At 39.8% G+C, this 21,650-nt stretch overlaps 1 protein-coding gene and 1 long non-coding RNA gene across 2 annotated transcripts in view; both read right to left on the bottom strand.

Moving 5' to 3' along the window:
- Positions 1–11,564: 11,564 nt before the first annotated feature.
- Positions 11,565–17,856, bottom strand: LOC134573225 (uncharacterized). The gene is made up of 2 exons (XR_010085310.1): positions 14,408–17,856; positions 11,565–14,376 (listed from the first exon to the last, which is right to left on the bottom strand). It is a non-coding gene; the product is annotated as an uncharacterized LOC134573225 (long non-coding RNA).
- A 3-nt stretch (positions 17,857–17,859) lies between these two features.
- Positions 17,860–21,650, bottom strand: part of DAB2IP (DAB2 interacting protein) — a 586,435-nt gene continuing 582,644 nt past the window's right edge. Inside the window, exon 18 of the mRNA XM_063432812.1 lies at positions 17,860–19,547. Coding sequence (XP_063288882.1) covers positions 19,538–19,547 — 10 coding nt within the window. The 3' untranslated portion in view covers positions 17,860–19,537. The remainder of the gene's footprint in view (positions 19,548–21,650) is intronic.

Below are 21,650 nucleotides of genomic sequence, written 5' to 3' on the forward strand. Positions count from 1 at the left end.
CGTGTGCAGGAGAGTGTTGTTGGCGCGATGCGTGTGCAGGAGAGTGTTGTTGGCGCGATGCGTGTGCAGGAGAGTGTTGCTGGCGCGATGCGTGTGCAGGAGAGTGTTGTTGGCGCGATGCGTGTGCAGGAGAGTGTTGTTGGCGCGATGCGTGTGCAGGAGAGTGTTGTTGGCGCGATGCGTGTGCAGGAGAGTGTTGTTGGCGCGATGCGTGTGCAGGAGAGTGTTGTTGGCGCGATGCGTGTGCAGGAGAGTGTTGTTTTTGGCGCGATGCGTGTGCATGAGAGTGTTGTTTTTGGCGCGATGCGTGTGCAGGAGAGTGTTGTTGGCGCGATGCGTGTGCAGGAGAGTGTTGTTGGCGCGATGCTTGTGCAGGAGAGTGTTGTTGGCGCGATGCCTGTGTTGCAAATGCTTACAGCTGAATCCTGGCTATGTTTGTATACTTTTTATTTAAAATTGTATACAGTGAAACATTCTTCTTCTTCCACTGGGTAAGTATATTAGTACTTAGGCAATACATTTTACTTCCTTTTGCAGCCCTCTAGCCCTTTCCAGGACTTTTTTAGAGCCATTTTAGTGCCCAAAAGTTCGGGTCCCCGCTGACTTCAATGGGGTTCGAGTTCGGGGTCAAGTTCGAGACTCGAACTTTTTGCCGAAGTTCGAGACTCAAACTTTTTGCCGAAGTTCGGCCGAACCTGGCGAACCCGAACATCGAGGTGTCCGCTCAACTCTATTTATGATATCTTAGGACTTTTTACACATGGCCTCTTTTCTAATAAGCTGCACAGTTCTATTTAAGGCATATTGTCCTTCTTGGTTTTATGGTGAGTTGGAAAACATGAAACATTTGGGCCACAATATATGTATCTGACCTCAAACGTTTGTTTTGGAACATGGCGTCTACTGGTTCTTACACACTCTGTCATTGTTGTAAGCAACCTTCGTCACTCCAGATGTTGTGAACATCATCTCCCATGAGGCGCTTACAGCCATAATGCTGGCAAAGCATCAGGGGAGCTGTAGTTAAAAATATCTGGAGTCCTGAAGGTTGCCTACCCTTGTTATAAAGACCCCTTATACAAAACGGGACAAGTATCTCCGAGGAAATAAAAGGTAGGAAGTGGGCATGCAGGTATGTGATCCTATGTTTAGCTGACACAGTGAAAGGCCAGCACTCCCACTATTCACTGGCCCTTCCTTAGCAGAATGGTCTGGTGTTGATTACAGAGTCCCAGTACTTCGGTTTTTCCAGAGGTAGAAGAGACTGTTTTAGTTTACTTTATACTCTATCAGTTAGTATTACCGGTATAAGATTTACTCAGCTGACAATGTATCGTGTAACAGAAGCAATGTTCATTTTCTGCGTTAATTCCTTTTTTAAATGTAAATTGTTGGTGGCTCCTTGTTGAGACCGCGGTGTGAGACCCCCTGAATTAGCCAGGCCCCCATGCCTCCCTAGCTGTTAGCTTCACTTTGTTTATTTAGGGCATAAAGTGCTCTGCCTAATCACAGCGCAAACACGTTCTGCACTCAGCAAGACCAGACACGAGGACATCATTAACAACCAAACTGTCTTTTTGCGTTATTGAGTACCGATGACATTCAAACACACGCCAATTATATTTTAGAAGAAAGCAGTTAAGATTTTAATTCACACTGAAAATAATGTTTAAGATTGTAAAATTATATTGCCTATGTATATAATAAAATATTTATGTTGCTCTTTGTACAAATTGCATTGTATTTATCCATTATTTAAAGGAGTATCATTAAAATTTTACAACTTTTAAAAAAAAAAAAAAATTAAGGTTTGCCAAAGTCTTGCTACAGTTGCACTTGAAGTGTAAAATGAAAATTACTGAGATATGCGGAAATGTGCAAGATCAAACCTGGCCTCTTTGCTCTGTACTACATTAGGCAGTCAAACAGTGAATTAAGCAAGTTTATCGGAAAGGTGTTTTGAGAATGCCAAGTGTAGCTGCTATAACTGGGAAATCGGATACTAATTTTCTATTTTTAACGTATATAAGTCCAGAAAGTGTTTAAAGGACCACATACTCGTTTTCCTGGCACTATAGTGCCCTGAGGGTGCCCCCACCCTCGGGGTCCCACTCCCGCCGGGCTGAAGGGGGAGGAAGGGGCTAATCCCTTACCTTTTTTCCAACCCGGCGCTGGGACTTTCCTCCCTCTTCTTCCGTCATTGGCTGAATGCTCTTCTTCCGTCATTGGCTGAATGCGCATGCGCGGCAAGAGCTGCGCACGCATTCAGCCAGTCTCATAGGAAAGCATTATCAATGCTTTCCTATGGACGCTGGCGTCTTCTCACTGTGAAAATCACAGTGAGAAGCGCAGAAACGCCTATAGCGGCTGTCAATGAGACAGCCACTAGAGGCTGGATTAACCCATAGGTAAACATTGTTTCAGAGAAACTGCTATGCTTACAGCAAAAAGGGTTAAACCTAGCTGGACCAGGCACCCAGACCACTTCATTAAGCTGAAGTGGTCTGGGTGCCTATAGTCCTTTAAAGACAGATACATGTTTAGGTGATCGTATCTTTTTGTTGTTCTTGACTCAATGCCCATATTAAGACACATTTACCCAATTTAATATTTATATAAATGTCTCCTGGTATTTAGTAAAACGTGTGGGGGTTTGTTTATGAAGCAGTGCATTGTGGTTAGTCAGCCTTATCCATTTTTGAATAATCTGGAAAAAAGTAGCCATATTTTAAAAGTGCCTGCACCTTATCGCTTCATAATTAAACTACAATATCAGTATGGATTCCCATATTAACCAAGGATGTTTGTGAAAGACGCACAGGTTTAATATCCACGCGTGCTGTGATACGTAGAAAGACCAGTTCTGGGGCAAGGTTCTAAAAGCTTCTGGGGCAAGGTTCTAAAGCTGTCAGTAGGGTCGTTTCCATGGTGATTACACCACTCTTAGAACTGTGCAACTGGGTTATTCTTCAGACGTAACACACCATTTGTTCTCATTGTTTTTTTTACAGAATATAGCAATTTATACTTGTGATATCTTAAAGGGGCAATCCAAGCATCTACACTTTTTGGGTGCCATGTGTATACAAGGTGTTTTGTTTTTAAATCTATACCATAACCCATCCTTTCCAACTTGCAGTCTCCTACGTCTGAAACTGTGGAAGAGGTCAGTCCTTTTCTGTCTGCACTTGGGTTGGAGTCCCGCAATTTAAGTCTGTATTGTTTCTCTGGAGAGTAGCAGGCTTGATGAGTTATCCACAAATGGATTTCTTGGTACATAGTTACTGGTAAGCGTTTGCAGTAATTGAATGGGTCCTACATCTATTGTCTGAAATGAAGATGTTTTTTATATAATTTCTCTACACCTTGAGGAATAGTCATGAATTTTCCTAATAATGGTGTAGATTTGAACCATTGCAGCATTTTGATTGTTGGATAAATTAGTGACCTTTCAACTTCTTGTAAATTTGGCAAAATCATTCATATGTTACTGAGATTGGAGAGAATGAATGGAGTGGGTAGCAAGAGAAATGTCTTTCATTTAGAACTTAGTGATAATTATACGAGCGTTCATGTTATTATTTTATTATTTATATAGCGCCATCAGATTCCGTAGCGTTGTACAATGGGTGGACTAACAGACACTTAATTGTAACCAGACAACTGGACGTACAGGGACAGAGTGGGCGGAGGGCCCTGCTCAATGAGCTTACATTCTAGAGGGAGTGGGGTATAGTGACACAAAAGGGTAAAAGTAGGGGTGCGAAGTAAGTTGTTAGAAAAGTATTCACTGAGGGCTCAGTAGGTAATTGTTGACAGTTGCAGGAGAGGACCCTGAGATGTATGAGAGAGGTTTCTTCTTTCCTCTATATTGAAACGTTGAAGTGCCTGAAATTCTGTGTTTTGTGTAAAATATCTGGAGAATTGTCAGAGTAGTTCTAAACTGAGCCTCATCCATTTCCGAGCCTCGATGGTGGCGCTAAGCAGAAGATCTGGTTTGACATTTTCCTTCAATGATTGAATGGTTACAGTGGTAGGTGCGGTTTCTGCAATGTTGGGAGTAGTTAAATATGCCCATGATCCAATGGCTGTTGTTGCCAGATTGTATTAAAGCATATTGTGGACGTATACACCTCGATTTGATACAAGCTATGGTAGGCATCAGATACTTGCTGGTTTGGTTGGCTCTCATTATAATTCTTATACAGCCCAGAATGTAAAATGTGAGAATCTTTTTGTTTGTTTATAGTTTTTTCCTGTTTTTTTGCACTCTGCATAATGCATTATTCAGTTTAAAGCTTAAAATGTCAAGTTATACATTACTAGCCAGACTTTAGAAGTTACTTACCACTACAGGCCTTGATAATCCATGGCATACTCTCCAAGGGTGAGTGTCTACTCACCTGGGCTACATTTACATTATCCACTTCAGTGGTCAACATTACTACTAGCCATTAATGTATGAATAAATTGGTCAGATCAGCCTGGAGTGCCCGTTATAATGTAATAAAAAGGAGGACGTTCAAACAGGTCAGTGAGGGAGTACATGTATGATGGAGGATTGCAATATAGAACAAGCCTTGTTCCTACAGGGATTTTTTATTTATTTATAAACTGTCTTCAAAAGCCGCTTCAGGGAGGCCCCTAGCCCTTTCTAGGTAGTTTTCTCGCACAGTGTCTGGGAGGTGTTGTATTATGTTTTATATATTCTATATTTTATATATTGCCTAGGGTTGCCTACAAAAAAAAAAAAGGCAAGATAATATTTCTGATTTGTAACTGTTTTAAGAGCAGCGTAGTCGGAACAATTGACCTTGGAAAAGCTTGTTGTGAGTCCTGACAGTCGTGGCTGCTGGTGTTGGTAATTGGTTTCTCTGTAGATCCTGTTGATGAATAGCCTGTCTGTGGACCTGGGTGGAACGCCACATGATTTGCCCAAATTACTGTCAACTGGTCCATTCTTTGGAAACGGCTGTTACAAATTTATGATCTGTCACCTGCAATAAAGAAATGCTATTCTTCTTGTCTCCTGACGTTGGGTACCCATTGTCTGCAGATCCTCAACACATGCAGACAGGCTAGAAAGGATGAATACACATATTTGTAAAGACCAGAGGTACTGTACAATTGAGCTGCCTATTTAATATATACATTAGACATTGTTCATACAATATACATGGTCAGAGATGACAGGGAAGCCTGGAACAGGAGCAACTAACACACATGACTCCAGTTTCAGTGAAGCTTGTTAGACTGCTTGTTAGAGGATTATGGGAGTTGTAGTTAAGCAGCTAAAGAGCTATCTGTTGATTAACAATAATCTAGAATTTGAAGACTTGCAATTAAAGGAACAATGTGTTAGGAATATAGGTTTGTGCCCCTGTGTCCAGGGCCGGACTGGCCCACTGGGATACCGGGAAATTTCCTGGTGGGCCGTCGGCACCTGGGGCAGGACAGACAGCTGGCTGACCTGCGGCCGCAGTTGGAGCTCTGATGGCGGCCGCAGGGGGAAGCTGGCTCTTCTGGCGGCCGCAGGGGGCGCTCTGATGGCGACCGCAGGGGGAGCTGGCTGTTCTGTCTCTGTTCCCCCGCGCGCTACTTAATGAGACCAGGGCAGGAATATGACATCAAATTCTGGCCCCTCATTAAGCTGCGCTCTGAGGAGCAGAGACAGAACAGCCAGCTCCCCCTGCAGCCTCCATCAGAGCGCCCCCTGCGGCCGCCAGAAGAGCCAGCTGTCTGCACACAGGTAGCAATTATATTTGTGTGTGTGTGTGTGTCATGGTGTGTGGGTCTTTCTGTGTCACGGTCTGTGTGTTTCTGTCTGCGTCTGTTATGGTCTGTGTCATGGTGTGTGTGTGTTTTTACTCACCCCCTCCCCCCCCCCCACGTCGTGCTGGTCTCCCCTCGACCTGCCCTGCCTCTATGTCCGCTCTGACACAGGAAGCACCTCTAGTGACCGTCTGAGTGGCTGTCACTAGGAAGCAATGTAAACACTGCCTTTTCTCTGAAAAGTCAGTGTTTACATTGAAAAGCCTGCAGGGACAGGCTATAGACACCAGAACCACTACATTAAGCTGTGTGTGTGTGCGCCTGCTAGTGAGTGAGCTTGTGTGCGTGTGTGCGTGCCTGCTAGTGAGTGAGCTTGTGTTTGTATGTCAATGAGCTTATGTATATCAGTGAGATTGTTTGTCTATGAGGCTGTGTATCAATGAGCTTGTGTGTGTCAGTGAGATTGTCTGTGTCTGCATGTGAGTATGCTTACTGTATAATTAAAGGTTTTACTCTGAAAGGACCAATATTTTATATTAGAAAAAGCAAATATATATATATTAATCAATCATCTGGGGTGGCAAGACACAGCCTTACATATTACATGCAACAATACATGTCGCAATGACTTATGGGGCAATGACTTATGCGCCCCCCCCCCCCCCCCCCCCCATTTGCAATAAACATTTCAAAAATGAATTGACTTCTTATTTGCTGCTTCCCTCTCTGTCTCGTGCAGAGGAAAGCTATAGTCCTGTTCATTGCTCCTCATAGAAGAACATTGGGGACCTATTGCGTGTGTTCAATCTCCCCCATAGGAACACATTAAAGCAATGCTTTCCTATGGTGGCTTCCGCGTCAGGTGACCAGGTTTTAGTTTGTCAGTGCAGTCGAAGCACCTCTAGTAGTTGTCATACTGACGGCCTGCAGGGGTGGATGTAACCCTGCAATTTAAACATTGCAGTCAAAAATAATAAAACAAACAATTAAAACATTTTTTTACATTACAGGGTTAAAAGGATGCCCCTTTCCTTTTAACCCTGTAATGTAAAAAAAAATGTTTAATGCACCCATTGAGATAAAGTGGCCCCTGTTATTAGTGTCCCTTTAAGCAACAGAAGAGAATAGGCTCTCTATTTGAAAATTGCCTGATTTATACTGCATGGTTAGTGAAGTATTTAATATATATGTGGTAGGCATGTAGCCATGTCAGACAAAAAGCTTTTGCCTAGGCAAATAGTTATTTGACCTTTTAAGGGACACTATAGTCACCAGGACAACTACAGCTTATTGTATTTGTTCTGGTGAGTAAAATCATTCCCTTCAGGCTTTTTGCTGTAAAAACTGTGTTTACATTACAGCCTAGGGATACCTCCACTGGCCACTCATCAGATGGCTACTAGAGGCGCTTCCACTGTGCAGTATTGCCACACAGTGTCTCCTCCCTCTGCATGCAGACACTGAACTTTCCTCCTAGAGATGCATTGGTTCACTTCATCTCTATAAGGACATACTGATTGGCCAGGGCTGGGTTTGAATCATGCTGGCTCTGCCCCTGATCTGCCTCCTTGACAGTCTCAGACAATGCTACGGGGAAACATTGTGATTGGCTCAGAACACCACTTTTGATGATGTCAGCCAAGCAGGCAGATCAAGGGCAGAACTGCAGACTGGAATAAAGGTAAGGTTTTAAGGACACAGTCACTCGCATGTAAAAATCAAAGCGATCCCAGCTGCGGTCTCTGCAGAGGAACTGCCTCACTATATAAGGCGCCTCCTTGCTACTGTACTACCGCCAACCGCAGCACGCAAAATGACTGATGACAGCATATACCGCCTCCACACAACAGCCCACACAAAACCCAACATTACCCAAGATGTTATCTCACGCTGCCACGCCGTCCAAGATAAGATACAAATCATGCAAGCCATAAAGGATAAAACACCACTCACCTCCGAGAATTCCACATTGTCCTTCTTCCAGGACCTGACTAGGGCTACCCTGCTATGGAGGAAATCCTGCGGACCCGTCGCCCCCCAACTACGATCGGCAGGCCTGCCATACAGGTGGGGGACGGATAACTCCATTATGGTTACGCAAGCTGGCACCACGCACGTCCTACACACCATGGACGAAGCCGTACCCTTTTTAACAAAAACGGGGCCTACCCACCTTACCAGTAACGCTGGGGCCTCCTGCAAGATCCTGGGATTCGACCACGGTTACACCCTTCGTCCCACGCACCAGAGAAACACCGCCACCAGATCCATAAAGCACAGAGTTGAGAACCGGTGCACCGCTGCCAGTGGCGACCCTCCCCCCTGGTGATATAGTTGGGACTTTTGTTAAAGATATCCAAGACTGGTTCGAGACAAATTTCCTTTATATGTTGTTTTGCCATTATCTCTCTCTTTAAAAGTTATGCTTGGACTCGTTTCCTCTGACTGCTATAGGACCCACGCCTAATGCGGTAATGTAACCGATCGCCTGATTGGGGAACGATAGACTCTGCTCCCACATGAAACCCGGAGCACGACGACCCAGAGAAAACATGCCTCTCGGAGGGTATGAACCGGATTACACATGCCACCTGGCGTCATACCCCCCCACAATCCCCTAAGGTTAGGGGTACCATACCCACTCGCACCAGCACCCACTAAGTCATTCCAAATTTAGGGCCATTACTGACCTGAAGATTCGCACTTCTCACCTGCCAAGGCCCCTTCGACGATGCGAGTGGATCTTGTAAATGAGCTTGAACCCGCACACCTGTACGGGTCAATGACCACTTTCCCTGCAATCTGGTTGCCCTGTGTGATTAACAATCTTGTTGAACAAAAATGGTTAACATAAAAAAGTGATATATAGATGGTATCTTACACCACAAAGACTCCACCAGATATACCCTAATACCAGCCCACAATGCTGGAGATGCTTGAAGGACATAGGTAACATGATGCACATATGGTGGGGATGTAAAGGGATAGCAGCGCTTTGGACACAAGTCCACTCACTCCTGCAACGATTAATCCAACATAAAGAACCCTTGACACCAACATTAACACTCCTATTGATCTTCCCTTCCCATTGGAAGAAAGCAGATAAAAAGATAGCTTCCATAATAATCCTGGCAGCTCGTCACCTATTAGCACAAAACTGGAAGACCACTAGGTGCCCCTCCAAGAAGGAACTACTAGACAGGTTAACTCAATATTACAACTACGAACTCCTAGCTTCCACCTCCCACGTACTCAGAGAATGTACTGTAAATATCTGGAAACCATTTATAGAAATAACTCACCATACTACATCCACTGTAGACACGACTGAGGGAATCTCCCCACAAACACCACAGGTTCCGTGAATACTGTCACCTCCAAGATATAGGGTTAGGAAAAGAAGTTCTGGACCTCTAAACAGGGTTACCCACTGTCAGCAAGGCCCAAATGGTATAACTCAAACAGTACAGGCTTACTTGTGTGTGAGCTGGATATGTTCAGGAACACAAATACATGACCGCCCTGCTGTGTTACTCTGTTTTACTCTGTATTACTCTGTAATAATTGTATAATTACGCTACCAACACTGTTAAAACTGACTGCCTTGATTGTACTGTTCCCCTTCCCCACCCCCCTCTTTATTCTGTACCCTTCTACCCCTCCCTTTTTGCTTAACAGTTAAATACTCGAATTTTATGATTCGAGAAATAAAAATTATCAATGGAAAAAATAAAAATAGTGTTACTGGATAGATATGCATAGCGGAAGCACACCACGCACCGCATTGCACGAATGTCGCTCGTTCTTAATAGTTCTCAAGCTGCACAAAAACAATATGCAATGCTTTTCCTGTTCACAAAAATGTTATGCTATGCCTGATATTCAGTTTGCACCTGATGTTGTAGCAGAGCAAACCTGCATGTTTACCTTATACACCAATAAAATAAATAAATAAATATATATATATTTTGAAGCCTTTTACAAAGGTTGTACCTAATAAGTTTTCCCCATAGTGCATTTAGAGTACAAATTAATTATTTTTTTGATCAGGGTTGGAGTAAAGCTCCATACACTCAACCTGGAAAGGGTTCGCAGATATAAATTGGGAAATAATCTCTGCACGAACACTGCAAGCTTTAGGCTTCCTTTCTCCCCTCATCACTTCTTCTAATTTTACTAAATGTGGATGACAATTTAAATCCCTGGTTTGTTTACCCATTGTAGAACACCGGAACATGTTGCACTTTATAAATAACCAGAATAACTTTGCAGCAAATGTGTTTGCAATAAGCCCCCGCTGTGTTCTGCAGAGTACAGGAGCTCTCTGTAGAATTAAGAATGAGCTCAGCATATTTGTAAACACCCAGAGTGATCATTGCCGGTTAATAACCCACTGAGCGCTACATAACACGGATAGAGCCTACAGCTAAACTGCGCTACTTGTCCTGCCGTTACATCAACTAAAAAGCTCTGCAAATTTATCACTTCGTCCTTTTTATCTTTAATTTAAGTATATGGAGTTTGCAAGTGTCACATTTGTCATTGTAAAATGTAAATTTTTTTGTGATGACTATTTGTTCCACGTGTCGTTCGCTATTTACATTTAGCTGCTCTGACGTATCATATCCACATAATATATGATGGCATCTATATCTGATTTTCCAAATAATAAAAAAAAAAATTATTTCTCCTTTTTTTTTTTTTTTTTTTTTCTCTTTTTGCAAATTGCAGTCTCTTTGAGTCAGACTTTAAGACCTTAAACAGTTTAAACACAAGATTCGGGAAGTAAAATTAGCATTTTGAGCATATCTGGATATTCTTATTATATTGGCACGGCAGAATATCTCTCGTTCCAGTCTAAATGGCTCCTACTCAGACCGACTGACTGAGAGCCGCAGTTTAGTGGACGCAATGCATTTCTGTTCAGTCGCCATCAAGGTCTTATTTCTTGTGTTTTTTCATTTTTATGTCCCCCTATACCTCCCTACCTCCTAGTATATGTATACCAAATGGTGATTTTGATTTATTTTGGATTTGGATAGGGGAGTGTCTTTTTTTTTTTTAATTCGATGGATATTCTAAGAGTGTGGTTGGAACTGCATTTGTATTATGGAGCATTCCGTAAAACACCAGTAATTCTAACATGTTTATAAAGACACCCATTAGTCTATTACATGATAATGAGGAAATTATTCAATTAACAAAGGAACACTCAAAGACATCCGCCATTATAAGTAGTTAAAGTATACCTGTAATGGGCAATTTAACTATGCATCTATAAAGATGCTGTTTTTAAATAGTAAAAAAAAAATAAAGGGGGAGGGTTAAAGGATCCCTCTAAACCGTTTTACTTAGTGTTTCCTACCTGGAGTCTGTCCAGGCGGTTCTAAAATGGTTTGACTACTACTACAGTCCTTCAAACACCTTATTTGTGCATTTTACTTTTGGCTTTTTATGTATCATCTACTTAGATTTTGAATATTTGCCAATCTCAACAGCATTGGTTCAGTAATGCGTACCTTAGACTGTGCCCACCACACTCCAAGCTTTCTTAACCCCTTAAGGACACATGACGTGTGACATGTCATGATTCCCTTTTATTCCAGAAGCTTGGTCCTTAAGGGGTTAATATCCCCATTGTATGACGATAGGGAATTTCCCATTGCAAAACATATGCGCAAACATTTTTTTGTGCAAGTTAAAGCTAGTTTCTTTGGGCATCTTTTTGGGGAAAACCGGGCTTTGGGTTTGATAAAACTCGAAAAGGCCAATGATAGACGAGGGAGTCAGGGTAAAATAGCTAAATAAATCTTTAATATTTCTAATTGCAAATGTACAAGAATCGAATCGCACAGAGCCACATCATTTCCAAAACTGCTACCGTTCTCTGTACATTATTACATATTTTAAAATTAGGTTGAAGAAGTCTCAAGAAACGCTTTAGAACGTTTGGCATTTAATAACATAACAAAAAAACATGTTCAGAAGTGCATATAATATATATATATATATATCACGGTTTTATTTGTTTCTACCTATCCATCACACCAGATATACAGAAAATAAAGTACTGTGCATGTTCAGACAGTCATGTGCAACATCATGTTGATATTATAGTATAGATGGTTCTATCAGTGGAACAATGATTGCAAATCAAAAATGCCGGCTTTTCAAAAACTAAAGCAACATTGCAAATTGAACCTATCCGTTTCCAGGTAACAGAGGTGTGTAAAAAAAAAAAAAACTCAATCACTATGTTTTTCCTTAACCTAGATTTTAGTTTGCGTTTTTGAAAAAGAAAAAAAAAAATTGTGTGTAAAATCAAAGATACAAATTAATAACTTAGACAATAAAAAACAAAACCCAACAACCTGTAAAGTAGTCCTTTTTCGCTTTCAGAATCCGTTATAAGTTACCGATACACATAAGAAAGCAAAAACCTTTAAATTCTGCAGATATTTGCTATTCGGCTTGCCCAGGTAAAGCTTCACATCACAATATATTTTAGCCATATTTAATACATTTGCCAGCGCACTAAAATTTTGAAGACTGAGTTATGGGAAACAAAGCCCTAGTGTGATATGCAATTTTTTTTTTTATTCGAAGATATTGTATGTAAAATCCACACTTTCTGTAGTATGGCACAGTGCTGATTTTATTCTGCTATTTTTTTTATTATAGACTCTATGATCCACGCCTGGGGCTTAATTACTTGATGAACACGCCAAACTGTGAGGCCCGTACCCCAATAGCTCTATTGGGGAGACTCTTTCATTTAGTTACTATGTATAAAATAATTCCTGTAACCATTTGTCCAGAATTTAAGAATCACAACAGCTGCATAATCGTTACATTTACATATAAAGAATTTGGTGAATCAGTCTTGGCGAGACTCACGCACACGCTGTACACCACCTTTTAACCATCTCAGTGCCAGAGGACTCTGCATGTCACGGGTCACGCACCCATCAAGTCCTCGAATCTGTGTGGTTCAAAGAATGGCTATAAATATGTCGATCACAGAAGACAAATTGAAGAACAGGAAGCAAGGGTTTATTTTTTGTACACATTTCTTTAAATCCCTTTTTACGATCTATAATCCCTCCTATTTTAGTTTACCTATTTACAAAAGTGTGCATTCAAGAAGTCAATTTAAGAAACGGCAACAGGACACCGGAAGACCAATACTCGCTTACAGAAATCTTTATTCACACCAGAAAAACGTTCCAAAAGATCTCTTCTGCACCAGAAATTAATTCATAGCAGAATATTTGAAGATAATTTTTTGAGTTTTTTTTCCCCCTCCATATAAGAACATCATGCAGTTTTACTGTCCAGTTCCTGCTTTTTTCTATTGTACAGAGGTAGGCAGCCCTCAGCACAGATGTGGTGAACTAAACTCCATAATACTTTTACAGTCAAAATGCTGGCGAAGCATCAGGAGTTGACGAAGGTTGCCTGCCCCTGTCCTAGTAGAATCTGCAATAGAGATACAGTCTTGGACACAATCGGGGAGAAGACATGACTTCCTTACCTCTCTCTTGTCTCTTGGTTTCCTGGTTATGTTCCATATTGAAGGAAATCACCAAACATGCATGGTGTATAGAATGATTATTTTATAATTATACACAATAGGGGGGAGGGGGGGGGGGGGGATGGATACATGACTCCCTCTGTAACAGCCACGGTGCTAAGCAGCTCCTTTTAACACAACAAAACGGTTATCCAATAGGATGGTGCTTAGAAGTATGTCCTTCAAAAATGTTCCCCATTTATTACAACTTGCATATAACCACTACTATACAATAAAGCTACTTTTGTCAACGTGAGAACCCTCTCTTTTTATCAGGATCTTCTGATATCTGTATAATAGATTTCAGAACTAAAAAAAGAACCACTTGTAATATCTCCTCCTTTAAATTCATCAGTCAAGCAGCATTGAAAATCCAAATACTTTGTACATTTCTTTATGCAAAATATTACAGCAGATTTAGACACCAAGAATATTGTACAAAATAAAATAAGACTCGTATCGGGGTACAAAATATATTTCCATTTATACATTTTTTTTTAGATTTTATTAATTTTTATTCTTTAAAGATTACTAGATTAGAACACACAGAGCAATAACAATCTCATTAAATCTATTATTACTGTCAGCAGGTACTGGCGGCGTTTGGCAGTCTGGTTTGGTGTGGGCGATTTTGTATGGGGAATTATGGGAAGTATAGTTCAGAGCTGTGTACCTGTCACCAATCAGATTTTGAACTCATGTTGAATGAATTTTAAGATGTGGATAGTGTTTAATTCAACAAGCAAAAAAAAAAAAAGTTTAAATTAAATGTGAATATGTATGACTTTTTGCGTTCTGCCATTAATTCATAATTTGTTTTGATTTAGAAAATATATTTTTCCAAACAAGAAAACAGATTATGCTGGGTAATTTGGAAACTGGGTTTTCCTTTACATTGGAGGGGGTGGGAGGTGTAGAATGCACATTATAATGTTAATGCAGAGTTAAGTATCATTTAAACAAAAGGGTTATTTGTTAAACCAAATACAATCAAATTTGTCCCTAACCATTTTCTTTTTTTAATTTGCCAACTAGTAAAAACGTCATACTTAATTTGGCAACTAATTGCATACAGAGTCCTTAGAAACATATTAAACTGATGGATCTTGCTGTACATACAGTTGATACTTTGATTTTTTTTTCCCCCTCCCATATTGCTACATAAGTGCACTGTTGTATACTGTGTCTCACAGAATACAGTGACAAATTAGAATGCTGGGCTACAAGGGGTGCTACTCAAAGGGCAGCCATGGGATTTTTAAAGGGATTTTAAACTTAAAGACTGGGGCGGTCCCTAGGACAGTCTTTAGATATTAACACATGGAGATGGTGAAAGGACCAGAGCAGGAATAGGAGGAATTTCTTTTAGATTCTAAATTAGAAAATTCTGCAAATTTACAATATTCCTTTGGCCTGTTAGCCCTCTCAACTTTCCATAGGTTAGTCTGTTAACGTCAGGGCAAATACGAGGGAGATGTTAAGATGTCTCAAAGCATAGTCTACTTTCACAATCCTAGAACTCAGCAGGTTTTATTTTTAGGTTGGCTGTTAATGAACATGGAGGATAATAGTCACGCTGGAGATACTGAATTCAGGAACCGGCGTTCCCACTTGCCTGTCTGAGTCCCTAGTCATTATGCTTTGTCGGTAATCTCCCCAAATAGCCAAAGCCCCATAAACATGCGTTTGGCCTAATGGCATGTCTGCCGGTTATGTAAAGTTGACGTCAGACTAACGTTCCACCGTTGCGCATGCCGTGTATAGCAAACGGCCCTATTTGCATAATGTGTTTACTGGTTATCCTGATAATGTACAGCTTAGAGGAAGGGAGCATGGGACGGCTTTATATGAGTAAACTACACATATTGACTTTAAACAAAATAAATTCCCTTTATAAACATAATTTCCAGCTCTATAATAGTTAAGGAAAAAAATATATATATATGCATGTACTTTTTTAAATTCTGTATTTTAATGGCTCTTACAACACAATTGCATAATAACTTCCACTGGCAAAATTCTAAGCAGCAATACAAAATGGTATCTGAACTCTTATTTCTATTTGGTTCCAATGAGGTTCCACAGATAACTCCAGGTGTATTCAATCCAAGCAGTGTGTGAATATTTCATAGTAAGGAGCTAGTTGTAGCAGTTCCAGGGGGTGGATGTATTCCATACACGGCCACTGAAGGGGTTTTATTTTTCTGCGTTTTTCTACGTATACTATACATTTGTTAATAACATACTGTTCACATTTTTTGTATGTGCATGAAAGATGGCCTTTGTAGCAGCAGTCCTTACCCGGTTCTGGATGAATGGGAAAACATGAGTTACATTTAGAAAATCTGACCTTCAAGAAGCCCCTTTGCTGTCAGCGTGAAGCTCCTTAGAAGATGCCGTTTTACACTTTTTTAGAGAACCATTGTGTTCCGCTTACACCGTTATTTTCAGAACACATTACTTGCATCGTTACGTGTCCATTAAAATGAAGAGGGCGTATGTTTTCTAAAGCTTTATCAAAAGGCCACTCTAGATTGGAGCTGACCCCACTTTTAATGAATTCATATAAAGAATATAGTAAAAACTATGTAGGTAGAAACACCTCCCTATGCCTGTTCTGTGACCTTAGGCTATGGTCAAATCAGGAAGTGGCTGACACAAGTCAACCAACCCTAGACTTCGTGCTCAGAAGGGGTTTATAGGAAGTGTAAGTCAGCACATGCTCGTAGTTCCATTCAAAGAGAAAATATACAATTTTTTTTTTCTTCTCTATTTTTTGTAACAGAGAAACTTGTGGCGTTTTAAACCTCCCAAACAGACACAGAGGACCCTCCTTGCACCATAAGCCATACAAGGTGCACAAGTTGTAATGGTGCTTGGTGTGTTCATTGTATTTTATGGTATTTACGGTTTATAATCATTGGCACTTTAGTTTAATAGATATAACATCTTGTGTTTTCATGTTTTCCTGCATGCAGAACTCCCAGCCCCCAACATTTTAAATGGCCAAAGAGGGAGACTTTAGTTTTACTGGTGGAGTGGCCAGGGATGAGACTATTCCAACATATCTTACGTGATATCATAGCGCACTAATAAATATTCTTGGCACTGTCATGGTCAATTATATCAAGCCAAAAATCTTATTCACACAGACAGATTCTAAAGACATTTGTTTTGTAAAAACACAATGTGAGTATTATTTCTGTGGAGCTCTGTTAAAGGTACTAGAGTAGAGATAAGAGGGACAGTGGGATTTAGGCCCAAGAGGGACTATCCCTCCTAAAGAGGGACATGTGGGAGGCATAAGAACTAGCGGTAGTGCTGACCTAAGTGTGGCAAGGCATTCTTCATTGTTACATAATCTCAGTGAACCATGTGTCAGCTGTTACATAATATGTATCAAGAAATTCATGAAGGTATTTTGCAGAATTTGCATTTCCTTATAATATACGGGGGTCTCCATAGCATCGGGGAAGGCAGTACTGCAACAGTAACAGGTTGATATCAATAAAATGACATCGACCTAAAGGTTAACAATCACTGCTGAAGCAGCGAGATCTCCAATGGGTCTACAAATAAAAATTCTCTGTTTATAGAAAGGGAAACAAAAAAAAAAACTATAAAAATTAAAAAACAAAAAAAAGGGGTACAGACATTTTAGTTTAAGAAAAAAATATATAATTGCTTATGAATTAAAAACAAACAAAAATGACTCGCTGACTTTTTACCCTCCACATAAACATGCTTTGTTAATTGTGGACATGGGGATGATAATCCAGTAATTTGCAATGTTTACTGTAATTAACAGTAATTATCACGCTGGGTTTGTTTACATTTTTGTTTGTTTTTTGTTCACTTTGTAAGGTAAAATTGTCAAACTGTATTACAATACATGATCGTAGCTAAATTAAAATAAAAATCTTCTAAGCTAGGGCATGGCAGGTAGCATAGCCAGCACAGGGAGCATTAAACCTCGCAGCGATACAATCACCAGCACTGAGATTTCTTGTAGCATGGTAGAAAAATAAATACAAATTGTAGTTCCCGCTATTTGAGAACATAAAATGTATAATTTATATAGCGTTTGGATCTGCTCTACTATTGGAAGACAACTGATTTCTTAAACTCTGTGTGTACTCTATATTTTATCAGAATTAAACTCTTCTATACGGCTTTCTCCTAGTTTCCAAGCTAACCTCTACAAGAAACCAAAAATGCATTAGAGCTGCTGTCCCGTCCCCCCTCTATAATCAATAGAATTTAGATTGCGCTGTTGGTACTTTTTAATTTTCATTTTTTTTCCTCCTCACTGTGTACTAGTGTTGTATATGTTCATAACATTCTGCAGACTGTTAAATAAAATATAGAATAGTATTTTTTTTTTTAATGTTTTTCCAATAATCAGTTTTGAGTATCACATAGCCCCCGCTATATACCAACTGTTTGGCCTTACATACTTTAAACGTTACTGTATGGAAAGTCTCTAATTTTCACAGGGCAGCTCAGAACATATAAATATATACAAACCAAATGTCCGTATGTGCAGCAATTCTTGTATTAAAGCAAAATACGTAACCTGTATATGACAGTGTTTTTTGGGGACACTTATTTGAGTCCTGCAGTTACATCTGTCTTCAAAACCATAACAAAAAATTAATATAAATGGCAGACTATTCTTTAAACGCCTTACAAGCAACAGAGTTATGTGCGAAAATCCAATCGCTACTGGGTTATATTGCTTCTAAATTGCTGTGAACCACATATCTCTATGGTCTCTGAAGACTTATAGGTGTACGTTTGATTATTCCCTGTCCCAGTAATCACGATATTTTACTAGCACTACAATCATACATTGCAGAATAACTTACATTTTAAATGCAATATGGAGTAGCTGAGTGTGTCTGTCTGTGTGCATCAGCACAAAAATAACAATGGTGGAGATTAGAATTCTCACCTCTCCTGCAAAACATATACGTGATTCTTTAGAGTTGGAGGCAAAACTCTGGCCCTATGCTCAATTTGCGCTGTATGTTATACTTAAAAGAATAAACCCGACTCCGATATAATTTGTCACTGGACTTCATAACGTTACCATACATCTAATGGTACAAAACACAAACCACGATTTTTGTTTTTTCATGATACATTCCCTTTAATGGGATGGTACACATACGCTTGTCGTGTGTACATACGTGTCGGTTTGTGTAGTGTTCGGTGTATATATAATATACAATGTGAACATATGCTACTATGTAAACATACGACTAGTTTTGAATAAGATTTTTGAATGCTGTCCAAATCCACAAAGCCAGTACGTACTGTAAGATAAGCTAATCCTTTTATACATCATCTCTCTTATCCTGCGGCAGTTGTCAAGGTAGGGATAAAAAGATCTCGTGTCATTTCCTTACCCGGTACTAAATCTGCCTACAGTTTTGAGTCTCTTCCATGAGTGGAGGTAGCAGACTTGATTTATAGTAGGCATCCCTTATTTGATTATAATTTATAGATATATTTAACTATCATTGTTCTCAAATACATTGTAGCAGCACATTTCCATAAATGTTTGTTTTTAGTCTTGAATTCCCAAATCTCACCGATTTGGGTCCTTGGAAGTTGATAGCGCTGACGCATTTGCATCTGCCAAAAAATGCCAGTCGTGTCAATGGTCCGTCATGCCCTTTAAAGTTCATTGCAAATAAATAGACTATTACATCCATTGGGAGCCAATCGCAAGTAAGATGGCCGACCAGTTGAAAAGTCACAAAAATTGGTCCAAATTCTCACAGACGTCAATCAGGGGATGGGGAGGTGAGATCCAGATTGGGAGCAAAAGGGTTACAGACCAGGGTTGATGAAAAGTAGAGTGCCAAAGACTAGCATTGGCTAGCACAGAGGAGAGAGATTTTTCTGAAAGAGAACAATATCTAGTGCTTTTTGTCAAAGAGACTCATCTCAGTGGTTTGAATCAACAAGAATCCGACTTAAAATATATCAATATATCACCCTGTATTGGGCCCTGCCCATGTTTCTGAAAACTGGGATAGATGCTGGTATTTCTTGGTTCTCCTTGCCACTTTAATGACCAAATATATATACTTTTTAAGTCTTCCATGCCTTTAATTTTCCAAGCAGTGCGTATCCCATATATTAAGTGGATAGTACTCCCGAGTATTGGCTGTTTTTGTTTTTCTAAGGAATACTGTGAAAGAAAAGAGATAGGATTTACCCAATATCGAGCCTTCTTCTTTTTCTTACACTTAGCAGTAGAAATTTCCCAAGTTGCTTTGAGGGTTACGATACCTTGAGATACCTGTCATTTTAGGCAAGGCAGCCATGCATGTCACATGCTGAAACATCGCTGGCTCAAATGTAACGAAACCCACAGAGCATCCTTTCAAATTTGGTACCAACATGTCAACAGACACCCACCAAATGGAACATATCACATGAAAATTAAGATGTGTGTATATATATATATATATATATATTTGACTTGATAATGCATTGAAATTTGCGTCCAAAAAAAAAAAAGAAATTCATATATACATGGGTAATATTGATATTTGAATTGGATTTCCACCTTTTCATTTAACTTTTTTTACATTTAAATTTTCAGCTCTTGCAGTGTACGGCCGCTCCTAATACAAACTCCAAAGACAACCCATGACTAACCTTTGTTTGTAGCCTAGCGTCATGGGAGATAGAAGCCCTTGGTCCAAAGGTTAGCCATCACTTTTGATATTAAGAGTCTTTTAAATTCCTCCGTCAAGCGGGTGACATATTATCTGCTCTAGGCAGCAGCAATCCATGATTTGAGCTGGGATGCATAAGACTTGTATGATTTGACGAGAGTGTTTAATTAAACTCTAACCTACATATGTTCCAAGACTGACAGACGCTAGGCATTGTGTCCTACATCCATTTTTTCATTAATTATCATGGCTAAACTGATGGAATATTGGAAGTTAAAGATAACATCACTGTGGCTATAATTGTCCACATTCGGGTAGGTCGCAGGTTGAAGAAATGTTTCCTTGTCACAGTACAATGTTCGGGTGCCTGCAGAGATGCTATGTAAGTCCCCACCTCTAACCGTCTTCGCAGCATAATGTGAACTACAGCGCCCACTGGCACATCTCAATCAACCATTTTTAATGAATGGAACTACTATTGTAATATGTAATAATTTACATGACGTGCTCTGCAGTTCCAGTGAAAATAATGGAATGGCTGGGATTGGCCAAAATCTTTTCAGTCTCTTCCTGGTCTTAGCATGTATTTCTCTGTAATTGTTGCTGAATTGTGCTGTTTGCTACATTACATCCGCTAAGGTGCACTTTAAGCCTAAGCCGTGCTAAATTAGTTACATTTAAACAGAAGTTAATTTATTGGCCCTCTCATGCAGTGACAGGTTATTCTGTTGCATACCTATATTCACGGTGGGTTTTTTTTAGCTTCAGAGAAATCTGAGGCTTTATGTCAAAATACAGAGCTATAATGTCAAAACAATTTGGCAATAAATGTGATGGATGTGTTGCTCAGACTGCTTAGTCAGTGGAATTCTTTACTAAATGTTACTTGAAATGTCTATTCAGTGCAAATTGGGAGCTTTATAGCTCGACCTAAAAGCGCTTCAATAGAACAATAGACAGGCGGTTGGATACATAGATGAAATATTTTGATGTAAGAGAAAGTCTTTGGATTCATCTCGTGTATTAGGAGCTAAATTTGTGGTATCGGCATTATGTGGTTTCATTTCGGATACAAATGTATGTGTGTATTAATTCATTTTTTATACATACGGTGGGGGGAAATACATATATATGTCTTTGTGTTCATGTCTTGGTCCACAAACAGGGACCTTTTACGAAGTCCTTCATAAAGCCAAAGACCTCATTTCTGAACCAAAACAAGTGTTTACTTCATATCGGTATAAATTGTTCTTGTATTTTTATGTAACCTGTGAGTTTTACACGTGTATGTGAGAACACAGCTGCATTTTTTGAATCCTGGTAAAATAATAAATCTTAGTGGTTTTTACACTTCTGCTGTCTTGCACGGCTGTTTAAAGCTGCTAAGCAGAGAGCAAGCTGACAGCCAAAAAAGGCAATGTATTGTATCATTACAAATGTGCGTCTTCCAGACAAGTCAATGTTTCATGCTTGGTGAATTCTGTATTACACACAGCTTGCCAGCATAATGCTGTCCATGAAGCATAAAATAAATTAAGGTGAATGACGTAATGTTTGCATCTATCAAAACTCAAATATCTCCATTACTGTGGGCATGGCTATTGAGATCT

This window comes from Pelobates fuscus, chromosome 9 (genome assembly GCF_036172605.1).
Source record: "Pelobates fuscus isolate aPelFus1 chromosome 9, aPelFus1.pri, whole genome shotgun sequence".
NCBI classification, from domain to species: Eukaryota; Metazoa; Chordata; class Amphibia; order Anura; family Pelobatidae; genus Pelobates; species Pelobates fuscus.